This window comes from Chaetodon trifascialis, chromosome 10, assembly GCF_039877785.1.
Source record: "Chaetodon trifascialis isolate fChaTrf1 chromosome 10, fChaTrf1.hap1, whole genome shotgun sequence".
Classification (NCBI taxonomy): Eukaryota; Metazoa; Chordata; class Actinopteri; order Chaetodontiformes; family Chaetodontidae; genus Chaetodon; species Chaetodon trifascialis.
In genome coordinates this window covers 7,408,372-7,428,869 of record NC_092065.1, presented here as the reverse complement: position 1 = coordinate 7,428,869, position 20,498 = coordinate 7,408,372, and the positions used below count along the sequence as shown (strand labels likewise).

The following is a 20,498-nucleotide window of genomic DNA, read 5'->3' as shown; positions in this document are numbered from 1 at the left end:
ATACTTTTGACGCTGGCATCTGTTCAGTGTATCACAGAGGAATCCACAAGTGACCTGACTACTACGTCTGATCTGCAGGACTCAGCATAATTATCAGCCTTTGCCAGCCTCACGCTGCCCTGTCGAGCTGTATGTTTTAACCTCTCTCTCAGTTCAGACCAGTCTCAGAGGCTTTCTCCTTCCTCGGGAAATGACGTGTGATTGCATTGCTGCAGCCTGAGTTTATACCTCCGTCTTACTGCGTGAATCTCTTGGATGTTGATGCCTTTGATGCATTTCAGTACAGTGTGCATTCATGTGTGCTTGTATTGTTGTCTGGGAATCCAAACTATATAGCAGACACTCCAGGAGTTTGTTGTCTAATGCTGTTTCATTCAAAAGCAGGATATATGTTTTATACTCTTTTGTATTTAATGTACGTAGCCTTCTACGTATATCTGTATTTTCTACCTCTGCTGTTGTAACAAGAGAATTTCCCCAGCATGGGATCAACAAAATCTTATCTTATCTTATCTTATCTTATCTTATCTTATCTTATCTTATCTTATCTTATCTTAAGTCTTGGCAGTTGTCCCAAATCGTGTGCTTCTTTTTTCTTTCAACTTTTGTGCTGCAGACTATGATGGATGTATGAGCAACAGGGTCAAAGTTCAACGCGCAGTGTTGTGACTAACTAGTACGTCCCAATTGTATGCATACATGCAGCAGTACGTAATCTGTGAGAGCAGCTGCAGTACAAAAAGAAAAGGTATTTGATTTGGAACGCAGCCACAGATCATTTCCCCAGGATCTGGTCCACGCTGTCTTTGCTCCTTGTCTGCTGGATGAGTAAATGTTTGCGAACACATTCACCTTATCAACAGTCATTGTTATGTTTACAGCGCGTTACGCTGCCCCCAAAATCTCGACTGATGTTGAAGTGCATTTTTTTATTTTGTGTAGGCCCCAGTTCAAGAAAAATCATTATACTGAAGCACAAAATGAAATATAACAATAAATAACATTATTAATGTGCTTCCTGTTCATGTGCTTGCAATAAAGGCCAAAAAACCAGGTTTATAAAATGTGTCTGCACAGCAGACGGGGACACAAAGGCACACCAATAATGACAAGAGTTAGCAAACAAAGAAAACCAGCCAAAAGGAAATTGCTTATTTACCTGAAATGTATGACTCCTTTGATCCGGAGCCAAGCCATAAATAAAATGAAATGATCTAACAGGCTTACTGGAACAGCTAGTACATTGGTACAGTGGCCCAGGAGCCAGCTCTGTGTCCCCCTGTGGAGGGAGTTCTGTTGTCACTTCCCACCTCTGATTTATTATCCAGACACTTGGTTACAGAGGAGTCCAGCTCTGGGGACACTAGGGGCTGTAGTCACGGCTATTCCCCAGATCCACGTGTGGTGCTGCGGCCCTGCAAACGCATGATGAATGGGGATGCTAGCGCGTATGTGCTGCTGCTGAGCCTCTCCCCTCTCTGGGTTTGTGTTTGAGGGATAGCGTTCGTTAGGATCCTGAGGGAGGGCAGGATTGTTGTTCTGATGCTCCAAATGAAAACATGATACAATAGAGCTGCGTACTGAAGCCTAAAATAGATTAAAGTACATCCTCAGAAAGAGTGGAGCTGCCCTTGTAGTTAAATGATGACTAAAATCCAAAGGGCAGTGATTGAGACTGAAAGGCTGCATTATTCATAGTTGAAGAATCAATATGGAGATGATGGTATCGCTTACCAAGCATGAGCTGTGTTTTGGTTTTTCAAGGCTTGGTGTTTGCTCCTTTCATTGTTCATTTCGATCACATTTTCCACGTGCGGAGACCACGTCACTGCACCTCAGTCTGTGTTTGAAGAGGAAGGGTTGATGGGTGTTTCTGCCGGTTTGTTTTGATAAGACTGCAATGACATAGCATACTCTTTCACCTGTGCTTTTTTGTTATGAAGCAGGTGCGCAGGTGATCTGTACTGTGTGTACAGATGGATGACAGACTGATGGAAAATAAGGCGCAGACATGCAGCGTGGAGGCCAAGTCAAAGGATCCTCTTTATTTTGTGTGGAGAGCAGGAGATCCGGCTGCACGGTTCATGTTCGCTGGATCTGAATTTGTATAATCATGACTCGTCCTCCACTATATGCAAATGTCTCCATCCAGCCCGACACACCTGGCTCATGAAAATCAGATCGAACCATTAAAGCAGGCTGTGCTGACTACATCTGAATCAAGAGTCTGATACTGCATTGCCCGCTTTCCACCTAAAATGTTTTTAAAAGCATGGAAAAGCATTCAGACCAACTTGCACTATGTCACCTCCAGCTGGACCTGGTGCGTTCAGGTGCGACCTCACTGGATTCTGTGAGTCTGTATCATTGGTGTGTTAGTAAATGAGCTGCAAGAACAGCTTCAGTCCTTCTTGGCTGAGATTCTACGAGTCTCTGTAACTCTACTTAAGAGATGAATTCTGTTCTCCCTAAAAATATTCCCTCATTTGGTTTTGATGATGGAGCACTGTCCTAACACCTAGGTTCAAAATCTCCCATAGGTGTTCAATCCGGTTCAGATCTGATGACAGCAAGCTTTATTCTCATACTGATCAGACCTTTCGCTGACCCCTCGTTCCCCGTGTGGAACCGTCTGCGTTCGTTAAGATTCTGCACCCATTTATTCAGATTTTCCCTTTACTTTGTCACCCGTCTCTATGTGATTCAGCAAGTCAGCACATTTAGCAACCTTTTCTGGAACACAAATTATACGTGTAAGAATAGTTGAAATAATCAGTCGATTAATCGATCAACATGAAATTAATGCAAATATTTTGCCGATCTGATCATCGTCATTCATTAGGACAAAATTGCATCAAATCCTGAAATGTGAGGATCTGATGTTTTCCTCTGTTTTGTATATTTATAGATTGAACTCCTTTGGCCTGTTGGCTGGACAGAATAAGCTATTTGAATATGTCAGCTCAGATTCTAGGAAATTGTCCCAGCCATTGTTTCTCACATTGTATGAACAAAACCATTGTCAAGAAAGTAATCAGCAGAAAAATTGATAGTGAATATAGTCGTTAGCTACAGCCCTGCTAGTATTAATGTCTTGTGACAGTTTCTGTGAATCAGAAGTGGAAGATGTAAAGCACAAATGATGATGGGACCTCTGCTGATTTACAGAGCTGTTTGGCAACAAAACGTTTTATTACAGAAGAAATCTGTTTGTAATGCAACACATGCCACGACATGGTCGAACCTTGATTTTACACTGATAGCGGTTTATCAGCCACAGCTTTCTCCGCCTACTCCAGCTCCACAGTCGTGCAATTTACCAGCATACTTGAAGATAACTGTACCATTAACATCTGCCATGGCCACGTGTGTGACGGCGGTGCAGCCAAGACAATTTAAGGCTACTAGCAAAGAAAGCCATGCATTGAATTCACCCCATTACCCCAACCCTCCTGCTGGCTCTGCAGCACAGCCTCCTGTATCGGTCTCTTTTCAAGGCCAGCAGCTTCCTCTGGAACTGCTCACTAGCCATAATATACAGCACTGGGTCCAGGCAGCTACTCACACTGCAGATGGCCTCAAAGAACTCATAGGAGGCATAGAGGACGTTGGTGTTGGATGGCGTGACCTGATTATGGATCCTCATGAGCACCAGGGTGATGATCATGATGTGGTACGGCATGAAGGAAACCACAAAGATGAGTATGGCGGCAGTGATGAGTCGCAGAGGCTTCCCTCCCGCCTGGGCTCCTCTGTGCCTTCTGCCCCCTGGTAGACGCCTCAAAACACGAACTGTCATGATGTAAAACACCAGCATGCTGCAAAATGGCAACAGGAAGCCGACTGTTGTTCTAATAATGGTGGTCATCCTGACATAGATAAACGGGCCGTGGATGTGGTCCATGCACACTGTGACGTTTTGTGGTCGCTCAAGAGCAAAAGTTACAAATAAGTCAGGAATGGAGATCAAGACCAGCAAGACCCATGTGCAGACTGAGCACAGCTTGGCTTTACCCACATCCCACCAGCGGAGAGAGCTGATCGGGTGCACTGTCCCAACATAGCGATCAAAGCTGATTAGAGTGAGGAAGTAGATGCTGCCATACACGCTGAGGTTGAAAGAAATCTTCTTGAACTTGCAAAAGACCTCTATGTCTTTGAGGTAGGGCTTCTGGAAGGTAAAATAGAGGTTGAAGGGGAGCATGAGGATCCAGGCTGAGTCGCATAGAGCCAGGTTCAACAAGAAAACGTTGCTGGTGCTCCAGGTTTTCCTGAAGCAGGTGTAGTTGATTAGTGCTCCGATGTTTCCCAGGAGCCCGACAGGAAGGGCAAAAGTGAAGAGAACCAGCAGGATGTAGCAATACCACGTGCCGTTTCTGAACTGGCTGCAGAAAACTGTTGACTGGTTCAGGAACTCCAGAAGCACCTCTGGGATTTAAAGACAGGAGGTAGAGTCAGTTTTGCAATTGTATTGTTCTTATTCTCATGTCCAGAGTTCTGTACCAGCACGTAGAGAGGTGGAAAATAAGGGTGGAGACGTCAGGGTGGTGGATGGGGGTGTAGCGTGTTTGGCTTTTATGCAGGAGACTGGAGTTTGCATCCCGTCAAATACCTACAATTAATGTTTGCATTTTTATTAAACCATAACCTCCATCTTTCCTGACTTAAATCAAGTGTTTGGGTTGCTTAACTTTAAACATACCCTAACTGTACAGACAATGGACTTATGAATGCTTCTCTTTAAAGTTGAAACCTTCTGGCACCAAAGTCATTGTCCGGTCGAGTAAGAAACACATCAAAACACATAAAGAAAATGACTGTTTATGAGTCAGTTATGTTAGATCATTAAGGATACTATTCGGTGTGATTGGCTTCTTACACATAAATGATGCTCTCGCTTATCCTTTGAGCAAAAGCTCGTCATGTAAGGTTGTAAAACTAAAACAATACATGCTAAATTTTCTGTAAGCAAGGTGCGTAAATCAGGTTTTTACACCATCTTCTTTCTAGAATTTAAGCTCTGGATGTTCTGTGTTGTGTGGCATCCTCATTGTCATCAGGTTTTATATTTCAAGAGTTTAACAGCTTCCAGAATGATGCGGGCTGTCCTGTGTTTTATTGACTCTGCCGGTAAGCCATGCTCTCACAGAGTACTTAAAGTAAGATGTGTTCACCGTGTCTCTCCCAGGGCCCTCTGTATTTACAGCATCCGTCTCCAGAGTCTCTGAGCGTCACCAGCGCGTCAAGAAGTGAATGCAAGACTGTCTGCAGTGAACAATGAAACCTGGGGACTGTTGATTTATTGCCTCCGCTCCGTCGGCCTCTGTTTGCACTTAATCAGATATAATACATTCATTTTGTTCGTGTGAGCAAATCTTAACAATTTCCACATTGCAGCCCAGATCATGTCTACCTATCACTGAAAGGGAGAAAATGTCTTTATGTCCTCTTTTTTTGACGAGGGAGTTTAATGTGCAATTCAAACATTTTTTTTTATCATAGAGCAACAGTGCAAATAAAATTTCAGAAAGTATAATTGTACTATATAATATAGACAGTAAAGACTATTTACACAAAAGAAATGTCAGGAAATTAGAATAACTAAAAGTTTATTAGTTCAATTATTCTATCAGAAATTATCAGACAGTTAAATAGACAAAATATTCCTGCAGTTTGGCCCTAAAGCACGTTAAGACGTTTCAGGTTGAAAGTGTTTCAGGTTCAGATTGTACTTGCCTCCTTTAACAAAGCCAGACGTGTTGCTGTTGAAGAGCGGTGTCATGATGAATGGAGTCGCTGATCACATCTCAGGTCTCCTCCACCAGCTGTATGCTTGTCATCTGTCAGGAGCTGTCGGTGCACTGCCTACCTGTGTGCGTGTGCGTGTGTGTGCGTGTGTGCGTGTGTGTGTGTGTGTGTGTGTGTGTGTGTGTGTGTGTGTGTGTGTGTGTGTGTGTGTGTGTGTGTGTGTGTGTGTGTGTGTGTCTGTGTGTCTGTGTGTGTGTGTCTGGTTCCAGGGATTCTGTACGTCCTCTAAGTGGATTACTACTATAAATCTGGTGACTTTATAACCTGAGCACGTCCCAGAATTATTGCGTACTGACTCACTGTCGGCCAGACAAACAGGCAGGTAAACATGACGTCGGCGGTTTTAATCCAATGATTGCCCGAGACGATCTGGACTGAGCAGGAATCTGATAAACGCTTAAGATTTGCTTTTAATGTACATTCATTTTTTAAGTGTATCATGTACAGCTAACGCGGTCTAATACAAGAGTCATGCAATAATTCCCTTCATAAAGGTTATAATGTTGAGTTTTTGTGGTTCACAGAGGTGTTCATTCAGCTGTGTTTGTTATGTAGCCTACTCTCATTCATATAAATGGGATGGACGTTTTACAGGTGATGGAAAACTGTCAGTATTACTGCATTGCATTACTGCTGTCAGTAATGCAATTCAACAGCACCGCAAACTGCAGCCTCCAAAATGGCCACACAGTTGAATCACCAGCTCTCAGTTTCAACAAACCTTCCTGGAGGTTCGGACGCTGTATTTTGCAGGACTGCTGCATTAGGCTGCATCTGCAAGGTGTACCTAATAAAGTGGCAACAGAGTGCATAAAAGGACCTCAAATTCCAGTTTCTTCATCTGAAATGCTTGGATCACTGTTCTGTTTTGACAGCATATTATACATGTGCATTTACCACAGTTACACTTTTAGTGAATTTGACCCAACTGCCGATTTCGTTGAAAAGATTAATCCTATTACTTTTTTGTAAGGTTGAAAGCAGGTATCTTAGCAGGCTGTTTAGCCTAAACTATTGAGTGTAGACTAATTCCTGGATATTCATCTGCCACTGCGTGTACATATCCTGGATAAGCGTTACACAGTTTGACAGTCTGAGCTATTTCCCATGATTGTTCACTCGTAAACTCGTTGTGGAAGTGATATATACTGAAAGGACAGCGCTGTGCTCAGCGTGGTCATTAGCTTTAATAGAAGCGACCCATTGAGGCTATAGAGTTGGCTGCATTTATGTCATTGGAAAAAATGACCAAAACTTTTCCACAAATGCAGATAATCCTGACAACGTGCACTGAATTCAGACACAGACAAAGCATTTGATGACACAGTTCAAGGCCCCGTCAGGATAAGGCCTGCATATGAAGAGAGATCCTTTATCTTAAAGACCAGAGTTTTATCAGACACCTCCCCAAAAAAGCTTTTGCTGATAACAAGCCTGCAGTTCAATGTTACACAGACACATTACATTGACTGGAAAGTCAGTCTTCCTTCTCTACCTGCCAGTCAGCTGTCTGCTGTCTTCCCATTTATAAGCACTAGATGGCGACACAGCTACATGTTTGATTTTCATTTGGAGACAATGTGAGGGGAGGATGGCCATGAGCTCATCCCAAACAGAATGATACTGTAAATGCTGTAAGTCAGGATTGAGGATGTGGTAGCAGTCTGTAGGTCCATGTTTGCAGTGTGAAAGATGGAACAAGTGTCTCCCTCTCTTCCCTCTGTGTGCTTTTTTCTGCCTCTGTTTGTGTGTGTGGCTGCCTTGTCCATGTTGTTGTTGTTGTTGTCCCCTGCTGGGACGAGCCTCGCAGGAGACAGTGCTCATGAATCACCCCTTATCGGGGCTCTCTGCTGTCGGGAGGTGCAGTGACTCAAACGGCTTGGCTGAACAGTCTTGAATCACCCCCTAGTTAAATCGTGCCCACATAGGCTGTGAGAGGGCGGCCGTGCTCGCTGGCGCGGCGTGCTGCTTTAAAAGTCAGATCTGCCGATACACACTGTGCTCCTACATCTAAGCCAGGGCTCATTGGCACTGGAGGCAATTAAGTTCACCCATGCAAGTCAATTCAATTATGCATCTGTGATGAGCCCTGAAATACCACAGAGCAAAACGTATGGTGTGGCCTCACACCAGGACACTCTGCTTTCGCAAAATAACCCCGTGAAATCTCAAGGTAGACTGTTGATATTAAGGGAATATTCAAGTTTGTATCATTTCCTGTAAAGCCAATAAGAAAATAACCTACATTGAAAGATTTTTTTTCTAGATGTTGTAAAGACAGAACTGGTGAAGTCTGGGACATCAGAGCACATTCAGTGAAAAGAAGAATAGGGAGAAGAGATGCAGGTACGGTTCATAATGCAGATAAATGGGCTCATACAAAAAAGAATAAAGTCTAAATCTTTATAACAATCCTATTTTTGTCAGCGTTTATCCCCTTTCTCCCTCTGAAGTCAGTGAGTGAAAGTCATTTTCTCCACCAAGTGAATAGTCAATCATGTTGATAGAAGGCCAGTGGTGGTGGTGGGGGTGGGGTGGGGGGGGCTTCCTGCTTAACTTAAGACCAGAAAATATGTGTGTGTGGTTGCTAAATTGATCCAAACTCCCTCCAGCAAGAGATCCACTTATTCTGGAATTCTGGTTTGGGATCCTGGATCCAGATTTTTCCAGCACACCTACATTGGGTTTCCCGTACCTGAAGCCATGTCTCCTCTCATATTATCACCTTAGCTTCTTTCTCCCAGCTCTGCCTTTTGTAATTGGTTAAATTTATATTCATTGAGGTGAGGCCTGTGTATAGTTTGCCTACGAGGCCTTTAGTGATTTTTTTTATTATAAGCATCAATCAGTATCTCAATTATTCTTGAGAACTCAGCACAATCGGGAATCCTTATTTCCTTCAGAGAGAAGTGGCAGAAGCGAAGTTGCTTATTATTCAGCAAAGGGAGGCGACGCCTCGCTCGCTCCAGTGTCTTTACTGTGACACTGGGAGGAAATATGGACGGCATGCCGGCCAGCTCAGCAGTTTGATCTCTCCGTGGAGCTAAAATCTCTTCACTGCTTCTGAGCATATTTTCAAAAAACAAACAATTTGAAGCTGGAGTTCTTCATTAACCCTGGTGGGTAGGTATGTCCTCTAAAGTTAGCTCAACGTCTGTCCACTTAGCAGGAGCCGACAGGTGCTTACAGCAGCTTTAATGTTGAGTATCTCACTCTGGTTCATTTATTATTCCAAATTAAGTGCTGTAAATAACAATCTTGGGAGAATTTTCATATTAATTGTCCTCATTCTACTGTCGAGGCCGAGAGGGAGCAAATCCCACCCACCCAGATCATCATGTGTTTTCCTATTAGTCTGCTTCGTAATGAACATCATACAGCTGTGACAGGTTTTTCATTAAGACTCCAACATACACTTAATGTGTGGCTGGTACCAATTAAATTGATGCTTATCCATCAGATCTTGTGAAGGTTTACAGCGATGTTAAAGGCATTTTCTGCGTGAGGTATTTGAGCCGACAACAGAGGGTTCATTCATTATCCGTGCACTTAAGCTCAACAAAGATCTTCATCTCTGTTGGAATCTCAACATCTTTGTTTTTACGTGCGCGGAGCGAAAAACTGAAAGTGAGCAAGCCGAGACTGAACGGCATGTAAATCTGCTGGAGAATAAACCAGCCAGGCCGTAATGGGAAAATAAATGGAGCATTCTGCTTTGCTGTCTGTGTGTGTGTTTGCGTGTGTGTGCATGTGTGTTTGTGTCTGCAGAACACACTGAGCTCTCCTAGGAGCTGTAAGTCAAAGGGATGCTGACGGGGCTGGAGGAGAGAAAAACAAAGAGTTGTTCCTGGGAAGATGGCTGCTCCTGGCAGCGGATCACAGCTTGCAGAAGCGAGGCGTAGGGAGAGCCTCGAAGTGTGTGTGTGTGTGTGTGTGTGTGTGTGTGTGTGTGTGTGTGTGTGTGTGTGTGTGTGTGTGTGTGTGTGTGTGTGTGTGTGTGTGTGTGTGTGTGTGTGTGTGTGTGTGTGTGAGAGCAATATGTAAAGTAGTGGAACTGGAGGTGCACAGCCAAGCTTGCTCATAAAGGATTTGTTAATTAAGTGATTTGAGTAACCTTGAAGCAGTTGATGGTTGGGGCTCATAACATGAGGACTGTTCATACTTGTGATGTCCTGCTCAAGATTTTTGACTTTAATGTTGAGTATCTGTTGCAATGACGTCTAATCTGATGCTTACTGTGTATTTTCCTAAATGTCCATTAGCCACATTTAAATAACAGCTCCTGAATGTGGTGCAACCATTGTTTCTCAAACTGCTTGATCTAAATACTGAAGGTCCTGACTGAAAACTCTAAAGTTGATCATCTTATATTATTGATATGTTAACACAGTGAGCTAAAGAGAGGATGTGGATGGGTATAATGTCATGTTTTGGCTTGTCATCAGTCTCTCCCACGTTTTTATATTTTTAAATTGCTGCTTTTTTCAAATCACAATTGGTCAAAATGGAGTTGAAAGAATGAAGAAACATGGCTTAAGATGAATGTTATTGATTGAGGTCGATGAAAACAAGCTTGTCAAGGTTAATGTGCTTTTTCCACTGTTTCCTCTCTTGCACAGTACAAGTAAACAAGCTAGCAAAGCTACCAGAAACTAGCCTACTGTGGCCTGTGATTGTGACGGTCAGTCGCATCACCTTCGCCTTGCAGGTCCATCAAGGGTCAAATGAAGTTAAGCTGTTGGGTGCATTATGGGAAATCTAGGAGATCCTGTGTTTTCAAAGCTTGACCTCCCTATTTTAGCCTCTGTTGCTTAAATTTGTACCTTTTTTCTATTAAAATGTGACTTCTTCAGCTGTATGAAAGTGCAGTGCTAACACTATGGAGTATCCCTTTCATTTGATTTTATCTAATTTAATTGCAAATGCTTTTTGACCCAGGTCTGAATGACGCAAGCGTGCAAAGTGCTGTAGATTGCTTCTGTTACATGAGCAGTGTGAGAGGTAGATCAAGGACTCTGACAGCGGCTGTGCAATTACATTATGCACACTTATTTGCATCACATGTATTTTTTCCCCTGCAGATCTCTGTTTATACTGTACTTATGTAACGCTTTTTACATCCCACTCTCATCAGGAAATGTGTCCTTGAATTCAAGGTATAAATATTTTCTTTGTCATCAGGAGCAGCCAAAATAAAAACTGGTCCGTCGTTATTTTTATAGCGAGCCGCAGAAGAGCTAAAAGCACCAACTGTAGACTTTTCGAGGTACAACAACAAGCCAGCGGAGGTATAATAAACCTCGTTGTCTTCATGAGCTCTGCTGAGCGCTGCCTTTGTGTCTCCTGTGCAGAAGTCTGCGTGTCCCAATCCAATCTCATGCCCTGCCAGAGATATTTCTCCATAATTTGATTCCAAGCCAGAGCTGTGCAAAACACACCACAGGTCATACATGTTTGAATGATTTGTTTAATGCAGAACTCATGAAACAACAGCGGGCGTCTGACAGCATGTCCGACGGAGGTGTGAAATGATCGTGAATGGGATTCATGATGAAATTGGTCAGGACAAGACGACGACTTCAGGGCTGCAGAAGTGACACCTTAAAGTGGTCTTTCATCTTAATTTCAGCGCCTAAAGGGCATGTGTCTGACACAGTAGGACATTATTGATTTGTGCGACTAATTTATTTACTTTGATCTCCATCTTCGCGGCCGCACATGGCAGCAGGTTGACATGCCGTTTGAACCGCCACTGACAGCAGTGTCCTTGTCGTGCTCCCCTTTAGGTCGATACCTGCGCCTGAAAATGTTCCGCGAGGATCATGGCTCCTGGATGACCATGTTCTTCAGCACCATCCTCTTCCTCTTCATCTTCTCACACATCTACAACCTCTTCCTGCTGATGGCTGGGAGCATGAAGTAAGCCATTCAATCTCTCTCACACTACCCTCATTCTCTGCTTCCCATTTGTTAGAGCCACTGTACGCTCCCCTTTGGCTGGCGTGATTGATCTAAACGTCTCGCCTGAGCAGAGGCTCGATACCAGGCTGATTAATCAGCCCGGACTTTAAATCACAGGTAGGTGCAGGCAAGGGGGAGGGTGGTTAATCCTGAAAGATCACCTTCAGCACCTGCACTTATTCTCCCATGATTTTGACTTATTCTTTGACACCTCTCCGACCAAAAGCCCAAAACGTGTTTCCCGAGTCTTGCTCGGCTTGTACTGTACCCCGCTGGTCGCTCCTTTTGCCCCGGCTCACCTGCAGAGAAACCGCCGTGCACAGCCGAGCTTGACACCCACACATCAAGCCAGTGACAGGAATCCGGTTATGCATTTGCAATGTGTCCGTCTGGAGGAAGGAAAACATGCCCTTGAAGCCAGCCAGCCAGGCACGAGGTCACCGGGGGGTGATTTACCATTTTGTTTGTTTGGGCTGTAAAAAAAAAGCTGCATGGCAGGTGTCTGTTCAGGTACAAGCTGTCAGCAGGGAGGCCGGGGTTGTAATGGGGTCTGTCCATGCAATGCTGCTTTTCCATATTAACAACAAGCATCAGCTATCCATAAGGTGCAGGCAGATGAAGGCTATTAGCTAGCAGGGAAGGTGTTGTGTTTTCCTTTGACCAGAGGGATGAGTTTGTATAATCGGCCCATCTGTCACTTCAGCCAGTGGTGACATCTGCATCCATCTCGTCCATTCGCTCCGGTTGGCTGAGAGACAGGAAGGGCCAGCCCGCTGAGACGATGAATGATGCTGGCTCAGGGAAAACTTACATTTGCAGTCTGTCTCAAAGAGGATTCCTTTTCGCTGCCTCTCATTTCAGCCTTGAAACGTTGAGAAAAGGGGCCTTTTTTAGTCTTGTCAGTGCATGTTTTAACTGTCAGGATTGTTTGAATAGATGACATGGGAAAATAATGAGTTACTCAGACATTTTGAGCGATAAAATATATAATTTATACCCATCTAACATGTGCAAGTCGCACATTCTCTGCTCATATTAGCCACATCAGTTGTCCAGATATGGAAAGTGGCACCCATAACAGCCTATTAAACAATTAAACTGTCTGACACACTGAAACATCCGTATCATTTAGATGTGTGCTGTGCCGTTATTCAACGTTGTAAAGCCCCCCTCGCACAGACAGATGGCGCTGTTGTAAAACGAGTGAACCCGCCTCTGCCGAGACACCTGGTTTTTCTCTGCCCCCCTCCCTCCTGTCCCTCTTTCCCGCTTGTTTTCTTTCTGCTCCAGCAGTGTGTCCACCGAGGACCCGGGCCCTGCCAAAAACCATTAGTGTTCACATCTCTGTTGAAGACTGACATGTAAGAGCAGTGTTCACACTCTGCCAGGACGGCCCTCAGAAGACGGGCTCCGGGGCTGCGATGGCATGGATGCAGCGGAGTGAGCAAAAAGAGGATGGAGGCTGAGGGGTGGGGGGGAGCGCTCCAGCCCTGATGATGCAGTGAAACTTAAGTCTTTTGATCTATGTCCAAACCCTATTTGCATTGCCCCCTCCTCACACTACACCAACCATCGCCTCACCCCGCAGCGTGGCTGTTGTAGGTTTCGCTTCTGCCACAGCACAAAGGAAAAGTGAAATAAGCCCTTTGTGGCTGCAGCTGCCCCTCTGAGGGAATGAATGGTGTTTTTCCCTTTTCACTGTGAGGCTTTATTACCACCGGGGGTTTTTAAAGGGTAGGTGTTTTGGCACGGGTTGGCTGGCTTTGACATCCAGCCATCATGGTGCACTGCAGGATACGCTCTTCTGGCGGCTAGACAGGGGGTCCCGCACACACCAGCCACATATTGTGCATGTCTCGCACCTCGCTCAAGTTAGCCGGGACATCTATGTGTGTCCGTGTGTGTGTGTGTGTGTGTGTGTGTGTGTGTGTGTGTGTGTGTGTGTGTGTGTGTGTGTGTGTGTGTGTGTGTGTGTGTGTGTGTGTGTGTGTGTGTGTGTGTGTGTGTGTGTGTGTGTGTGTGTTGGGGGGGGTTAGCATCTGTCTCCCTGCTGTCTCCCTGACCTGATGCTGTGTGCTGCCCGTGCCCTTCGCTCATTAATATGCTTTAATTTTCTTTGACCTTTCAGTTGGTCTTGAGCTTGATTTAATTAAAACCAGCGATACACGCAGGAGGAGCTGAGATAAACTGCGCCGCCAGGACAGCAAACATTCGCTGCTCAGAGACTGTGTGGCGTTCGGATGACAAGTATGATGATTAGTCATGTAAAAATGGATTCATCAAAGGCATTATCTCTCAGCTCAAAGAGATTTCCACGCTGTGTAATCTTACACATGTCCAACAGTGTGATCGCCAGTATTTAAACAGCCACTTCCAGGTCAACAGCTATCAACCTGTTACCTGGCTCGTATCGCGGCACCCTGGGAGCTGTAATCCACACTTGTTACCAAACCCTCACATCTGGGCTATTTGCATTTTAATGTAACTGTCAGATTAGGAGGGGGCTGTTTGTGTGAAAGCAGGGGAGTGTGACCGCCCAGGGAGTTTGACGGACTTCATGAATGTTCTGTCATGCCACACAATCCCATTCCTGCCATCTTTCGGCGCCATTACCAGCCAAAATCAGCCCCTAATTAGATGGTGTTATTTAATTAAGACAGCCCAATGCGTGGCATACACATTAATCATGACTAATTTAGAGGAAGGGGGTGGTAACGTATGTGAAGGTGGAGGGAGTGGGGATTTAATAGGGAGCTGGGACAGTAAAGCTGTAAAATGACTTCTATACTTGTGTTTGTTACCCAGTAAAGGAATAGATGGATGGATGTCAGGATGGGGAGGGGGGAAGCTGAGCAGTGGAAGAGCGAAGTTAGGGATGCAGGCGAGGCCAGCTGCTGGTGGATCTCTTTGATGGGAAGCTGGGAGGGAGGGATGGATGTGGCATTTGACTACAGCGATACCCTGATCGGGATTAGACCCCATCATATGAGGGTATTTGTCTCTGTTTACCATGATCCTTTGTGCTGCGTGCATGCTAGTCCCCCTTGTCTGTCTGTTTGCTTGTCTGGCACTAAGCTGGGGTAATACCGTGGACAAGTGGATTTAAAGGGCTGAATGAATAGCATGTTGTGGTATGTAGATGCCTCCTGTTGCATGCAATCACACATGGGACGTGCTGCCGCCAGCATACAGAAGCATATTTCTGACAATGGGTTCTGTGGTTTGGCTTTTACTTAATGCTGAAATTTACAGCCAAAAAATACTCTTTTTAGATAAACATGACCGTTCAGAAGTTTGGAATCACCTGTTTTATTAACGTTTTTCTTCTTTCCTTCACTCAGAACTATTTTAAAATAGATAAAAAACGTGTTATTCAGACACCAAGTGTGTTATTTATATTTGAAATAGTTTTGGCCCTGAAAGGCGAATAATTAAATGATTAAAGCTTTCATTTAGTTGATGTCCTCACAGCGTTGCATGACAGGACAGAATATTGTGGTGAGCATTCTTCCCCCAGACTCCTTCAATTTTAAGTTGAAGTTGTTTTTCAGTCCAGAAAGGTGCAAGTGACCCTGGATGATTACTGAACCACAGCAGTGCAATTTGGGAACCGTTTTTTCTTTGTCCCTCTGCAGTCTGCTCAGTCATTAGACTGAAAAGATTTAAACTGTGTAAAATATTCAGCTGATACTGTGCGATCCAAGTCCAGCAGCTCTAACCCTCAGCTAACCTCCTGTTTGTAGTTTGAAGCTTTAAGAAAAGCTCTGCTACAGCTACACGCCTGATAATTCCAGCTTGTTGTGGCCATTATTGTGCTCTCACACTATGTAAAACTGCACAGATTTTGATGCTAAGCTTCCAGTTTCTTCTTCCACTCTTACTTAACTGTTGCTCAGAGGTCTCTTTGACTCTTCCTGCCTGTTCAGTTGTCAGTCTGGTTAAAACATTGTACAGCGTTTTATTCTCTATGTACACATAAAACCACACAACTTTTAAATGTAGATCTACATGTAAATGGCCACACAGTGACACGTTACAGCTGTCATATTAATGTGTGTTTCTGGCTGGTTTGCTAACGTTAGCACAGGTATGCATATATTCAGGAGTCAGCTAGTTTTGCTTTTTGTCCCACCCCATGGATCAGACAAACCAATCAACAGCTGACTCCAACTGTTTGAAAGAGTCTGGAAAGCTTCTCCAGCCACAGAAAACATGTGCTTTTGCATGTTGTAAAACACACACATATGCATTATTGAATTAACAATTAAAATAAAACAATTAGACAAAACTGATTTATTATGGGGTGGCACGGTGGTGCAGCAGGTAGTGCACGTGCCTCACAGCAAGAAAGTCGCCGGTTCGATCCCTGGGTCGGGCAGGGCCTTTCTCTGTGAAGTTTGCATGTTTTTCCCGTGCATGCGTGGGTTTTCTCCGGGCACTCCGGCTTCCTCCCACAGACCAAAAACATGCTCATTAGGATAACTGGTGACTCTAAGGTTAGGTGTGAGTGTGAGAGTGAATGGTTGTGTGTCTGTGTATGTTGCCCTGCGATCGACTGGTGACCGGTTCAGAGTTCAGGGTGTACCCCGCCTCTCGCCCATTGACAGCTGGGATGGGCTCCACCCCCCCACCCCCCACCCCCCGCGACCCCAAAAAGGGATAGTCGGGTATAGACAATGGATGGATGGATGATTTATTATTACTGAATATTATTATGATTAAACTGAAAGACAATGATGGAGCATATTTTCCTCTCTTATGTGAGGATAATAAGATTAGACCTGAAAAGATTTGTCAAATGACAAAAAAAAAAAAGATCAATTAAACAGTTAATTGATTTAGCAAAATGCTAAACAGTCTGTGGTTCAGGTACCCAGCTGTGACATTTGTTGCTGGCCTGTCATGTGATGAAAAACTGAAGATCTTTTCCTTTAAGACTGTTGAAGCTAAATATATTTGGTTTGGCCTCAGAAATAATCTAACTATTAAACTATGAATCCAAAAAATAACAGGCAGATTAATCTATAATGAAAACACGTAATAAACGTAACAAAACACCACACCGGGCGCCATCAGAAACAGTTTTACTATGAAGAGCTGATATAGAAGACTCTCTGTGTTTGTAAAGCGCAGTAAATATCTTGCAGTGCAGATTAATCGATCTATCTTTGCCTTCCTCGCTCTGCCTCTCTCATACTTACACACACCCACACCGACTTTCTAAGCATATCTCCTGCTGTGTTTCACACTCCTACACATGGACATTACGTTGGTATCTCAAAAATGACTCATTATGCATTTAACACGTGCTCAGTTAGTGTAAAGCTTGTTTTCTCTTCTCTCAGAATGAGCTATATGAAGCAGTGACGTCGTTTCCTCTTTGATTATACTGCCCTGCTGTTTCTGGGACAGAGGGGAGGAGCGTCAGTGGTTTGTGGCTGCAGCCCTCCACATACATCACTGTCACATAAAGAGAAACCTGGTTGTAAATAATAAACATCATAAGCTCGACAGCGCTGTGTGTCCAGTGGGGATATATAATCCATGGATTATATTATAGAGGAGTGTATGTGTAGCTGGAAGGCGGGGAGGGGTATTGTAGTGTGGCAGGACAGATGAATTGTCCGTTTATGTTTACATGTTGGTGACACGCAGCCACACTGACAGTGAATATCTAATAGAATTTCAGCTCCATTGTTTGAGAGCTTGACGTTTTGCATGTCGTCCTCCTTCGTTGCATTGACTGATTGATGTTCTGTGGCCAGTTTTCACTAAAAGACGAATCATAAAGCATGTCCTGACATTTCTGAACACCACACGCAGTGCAGAAGTTATTGAAGACGACCAAAAAGAAGCTTTTTCAGTTCGTCAGTTTTATGTTTTAGGAGTAATTAGTTTTTTTCCCCCAGTGGTCTAAAATGATTTCATTTTCTGTCTGTTTTCTGAAAAATGGCTTTGTCACACTGCTGAAAACGGGTGCTTTTCTCCAAAAGTTCACTCTGGAGATGCTCAGTTTTCACAGGATAGTGGCAATTTGTGTAAAGACTAAAAATATTTGAGGTACGGTCTCCATGATCATATTCAGGATGTGCGTTTATATGAAACTTAGAAAATATCCATCAGCGTCAGTGCAGATGTGTCTTCGATTCCTCCACATCTGTCACTTCTGTGAGTTTCCTCAGCAGTCGAGGATGAACTCACGTTGGTTTCTGACACCTCTGCATTTAGTGCTTTGCTGGATTTAGTTTTTCCCTCAAATCTTCCTACTTTCACTTTTATTTCATCAGCCTTTATTATGTTAGTAATCACATTTTTTCTTCACTAAATACAACAGACCTGATTCCAAAAAAGTTGGGACACTGTGTAAAAGATAAAAACAGAATGAGATAAATCTGCAAACAAACTGTGTTCATGTAGTCCATGCAGTAACATCCTTTATCCAACCATGTGTTCACAAAGTGGTGAACCTCGCTCCATCCTCGCTTGTGAACGACTGAGCCTTCCCAGGATTTCCCTTTCATACCCAATCATGATACTCTCACCTGTTACCATTGAACCTGTTTACCTGTGCAATGTTCCAAACAGCTGTTTTTGGAGCGTTCCACATCTTTCCCAGTCTTTAGCTGCTCCTGTTCCAACTTGTTTGAAACATGTTGCTGCATTAAATTTACAAAAATCAATGAAGCTGATGAGGTAAAAAACATTAAATATATTGTCTTTGTACTGTTTTCAACATAAGTAATTATGACTCTGCCCTGTTGGTGGCACAGGAGGAAGTCAGGTGACATTATTATAGAGTGGAAGAGTGTGCTGAGGGTGGAGGTCAGGGTCAATGGATCGGATCAACAAAACAAAATGTATTTGTTTCCCTTTTCAACCCATCATTCAAGGTTGATTTCTTTTTATCACGATTGGTCCCTAAACTAAACCAAGTGAGTATTACTGGTATGGTAAAATGACACTGTCCTTATATACTCTATATTGTTCTAAACGGCGTCTTTTGTGCACTTTTTGGGAATTGTCCTGTGCACAGCCTCAGTGTTTAGGTACATGGAGACCTGGTTTAGGACCCCTTCTGTCCTAATGGAAAGCTGATAGGGGAAATGGAGGGCCTGATACAGTGCTGACCAGGATATTGCCCAATGGTATTCACTCCCACTCCTGAGTCAGGGGAATGATAAGGACTAAAAGGACTCAATCTCCAGCCAGTTTAATACAATGCATGGGCCAATTCTGTGCGCAGCGATGAATTGAGATTGAAGTTTTAAGTTGCCTTGGGAGATGGTATAGTGATAGTGACAAGAGCAGGTATTGACAGGTTTATGCTCCCCGGTAACGGCTGCTGCTCAGCACTGCATACTGTAAATACGAGGTTAGGTACTGTAGTGCACAGTTAGGAGACGAGCAATGCATTTCAATGTGGAGACTGACAAGGTTGCAATTTAATGTTCTGAATGAGTCCAGCCTTTCCAGGGCAGGAGAGGTCACTCAGCTGTCACTAAATAACTGGCAGTCTGACAGAGAAAACAAGTTTATAAACCCCAGCATGAAGACAAGTACGTCCAAGTGGCCAGTGAAAAAATGTATGGGAGTCAGGGTATGTGATGACTCAGAGCAGTGAAAGCTCTTTCAGTATGCTGTTTTATAACCTTAATTATCAGTGCTCCCGTGGGCCCTGAAAATCCTTGAGTTGGGCCTTTGATTAAAATAAAATTAATAAACTGTAAACTTCTTCCTTTAATTTGATGAATATATGGAGTTGTACAAGCTGCTGACTTTATAGTTAAGTGTGGCATTGCTAAAGTGTTTTTGGCACTATGCTGCAGTGAGGATTGTAGATGCAATGGGCTTTTAGAAGTTAAGATGTATTTAAAACTTCTTAAGAGGAGCCACTTCATTACCAAGAGTCTGAAACTGCATGCTTTCATGTGCCCGCACATTGCTTTTATACATTTAATCTGCCACATTTTCATGTGATTAAACTGATTTATCAGTGGGTGATAAGGCTGAAGTCAATATCCTCAGTTTTAGTGAGTTTAGCCTGATGTGGCAAATGTATGCAAAACCACATATGAATTAAACAAGTCAACGTTTAATGCAGGGAACTGTTTTGCTGTAAGCATCATGTGTACACGTGTAAAACAAAAATCAGTCATTAAATCTGTTTAAATGCTTTGAATAATTAATGATATCGTAAAATGAGAACATCGTCATTGTATGTATTGTATAGCACATTATTTTTCCCATATTTCTATTTCTATTGTATTTTATTACTCTTTATCTGTATCGCTTTGAACTGCTGGAACTCCAATTTCCCTGAAGGGTCCTCCCAAAGAGATCAATAAAGTTCAGTCTAATCTAATCTAATCTAATCTAATCTAATCTAATCTAATCTAATGATATGATCGCATCTTTAGCACTGAAACAATTAGTTGATACAATGAAATGATCAATCAACAGAAATTTAAACCTTAAACAGTTTTTATGATAGTTGTTCAAGCTTCTTCTAAAGTAAAAATGCTAAACATTTGCTGCTTTCATCTTTTCTCCGATTTAGATCATTATACTTTAAATTAGAGGCGGAACAATTAGTTAATTTATCGATCAGCCAGTCGACAGGAACTTGTTTGTTTAAAGTTTAACTTGTTTAAAGTTTTTTCTTGGTCATATATGATTGTAAAGTGATTATTTTTGTCTTTTTGACTGTTAGACAGACAAAGGAAGAAGAT

The 20,498-nt window shown here is 43.3% G+C and overlaps 1 protein-coding gene across 1 annotated transcript in view; it reads left to right on the top strand.

Moving 5' to 3' along the window:
- Window positions 1-20,498, top strand: part of tmem117 (transmembrane protein 117) — a 47,075-nt gene that overhangs the window by 9,498 nt on the left and 17,079 nt on the right. The window contains exon 3 of the mRNA XM_070973166.1: window positions 11,595-11,727. Coding sequence (XP_070829267.1) covers window positions 11,595-11,727 — 133 coding nt within the window. The remainder of the gene's footprint in view (window positions 1-11,594; window positions 11,728-20,498) is intronic.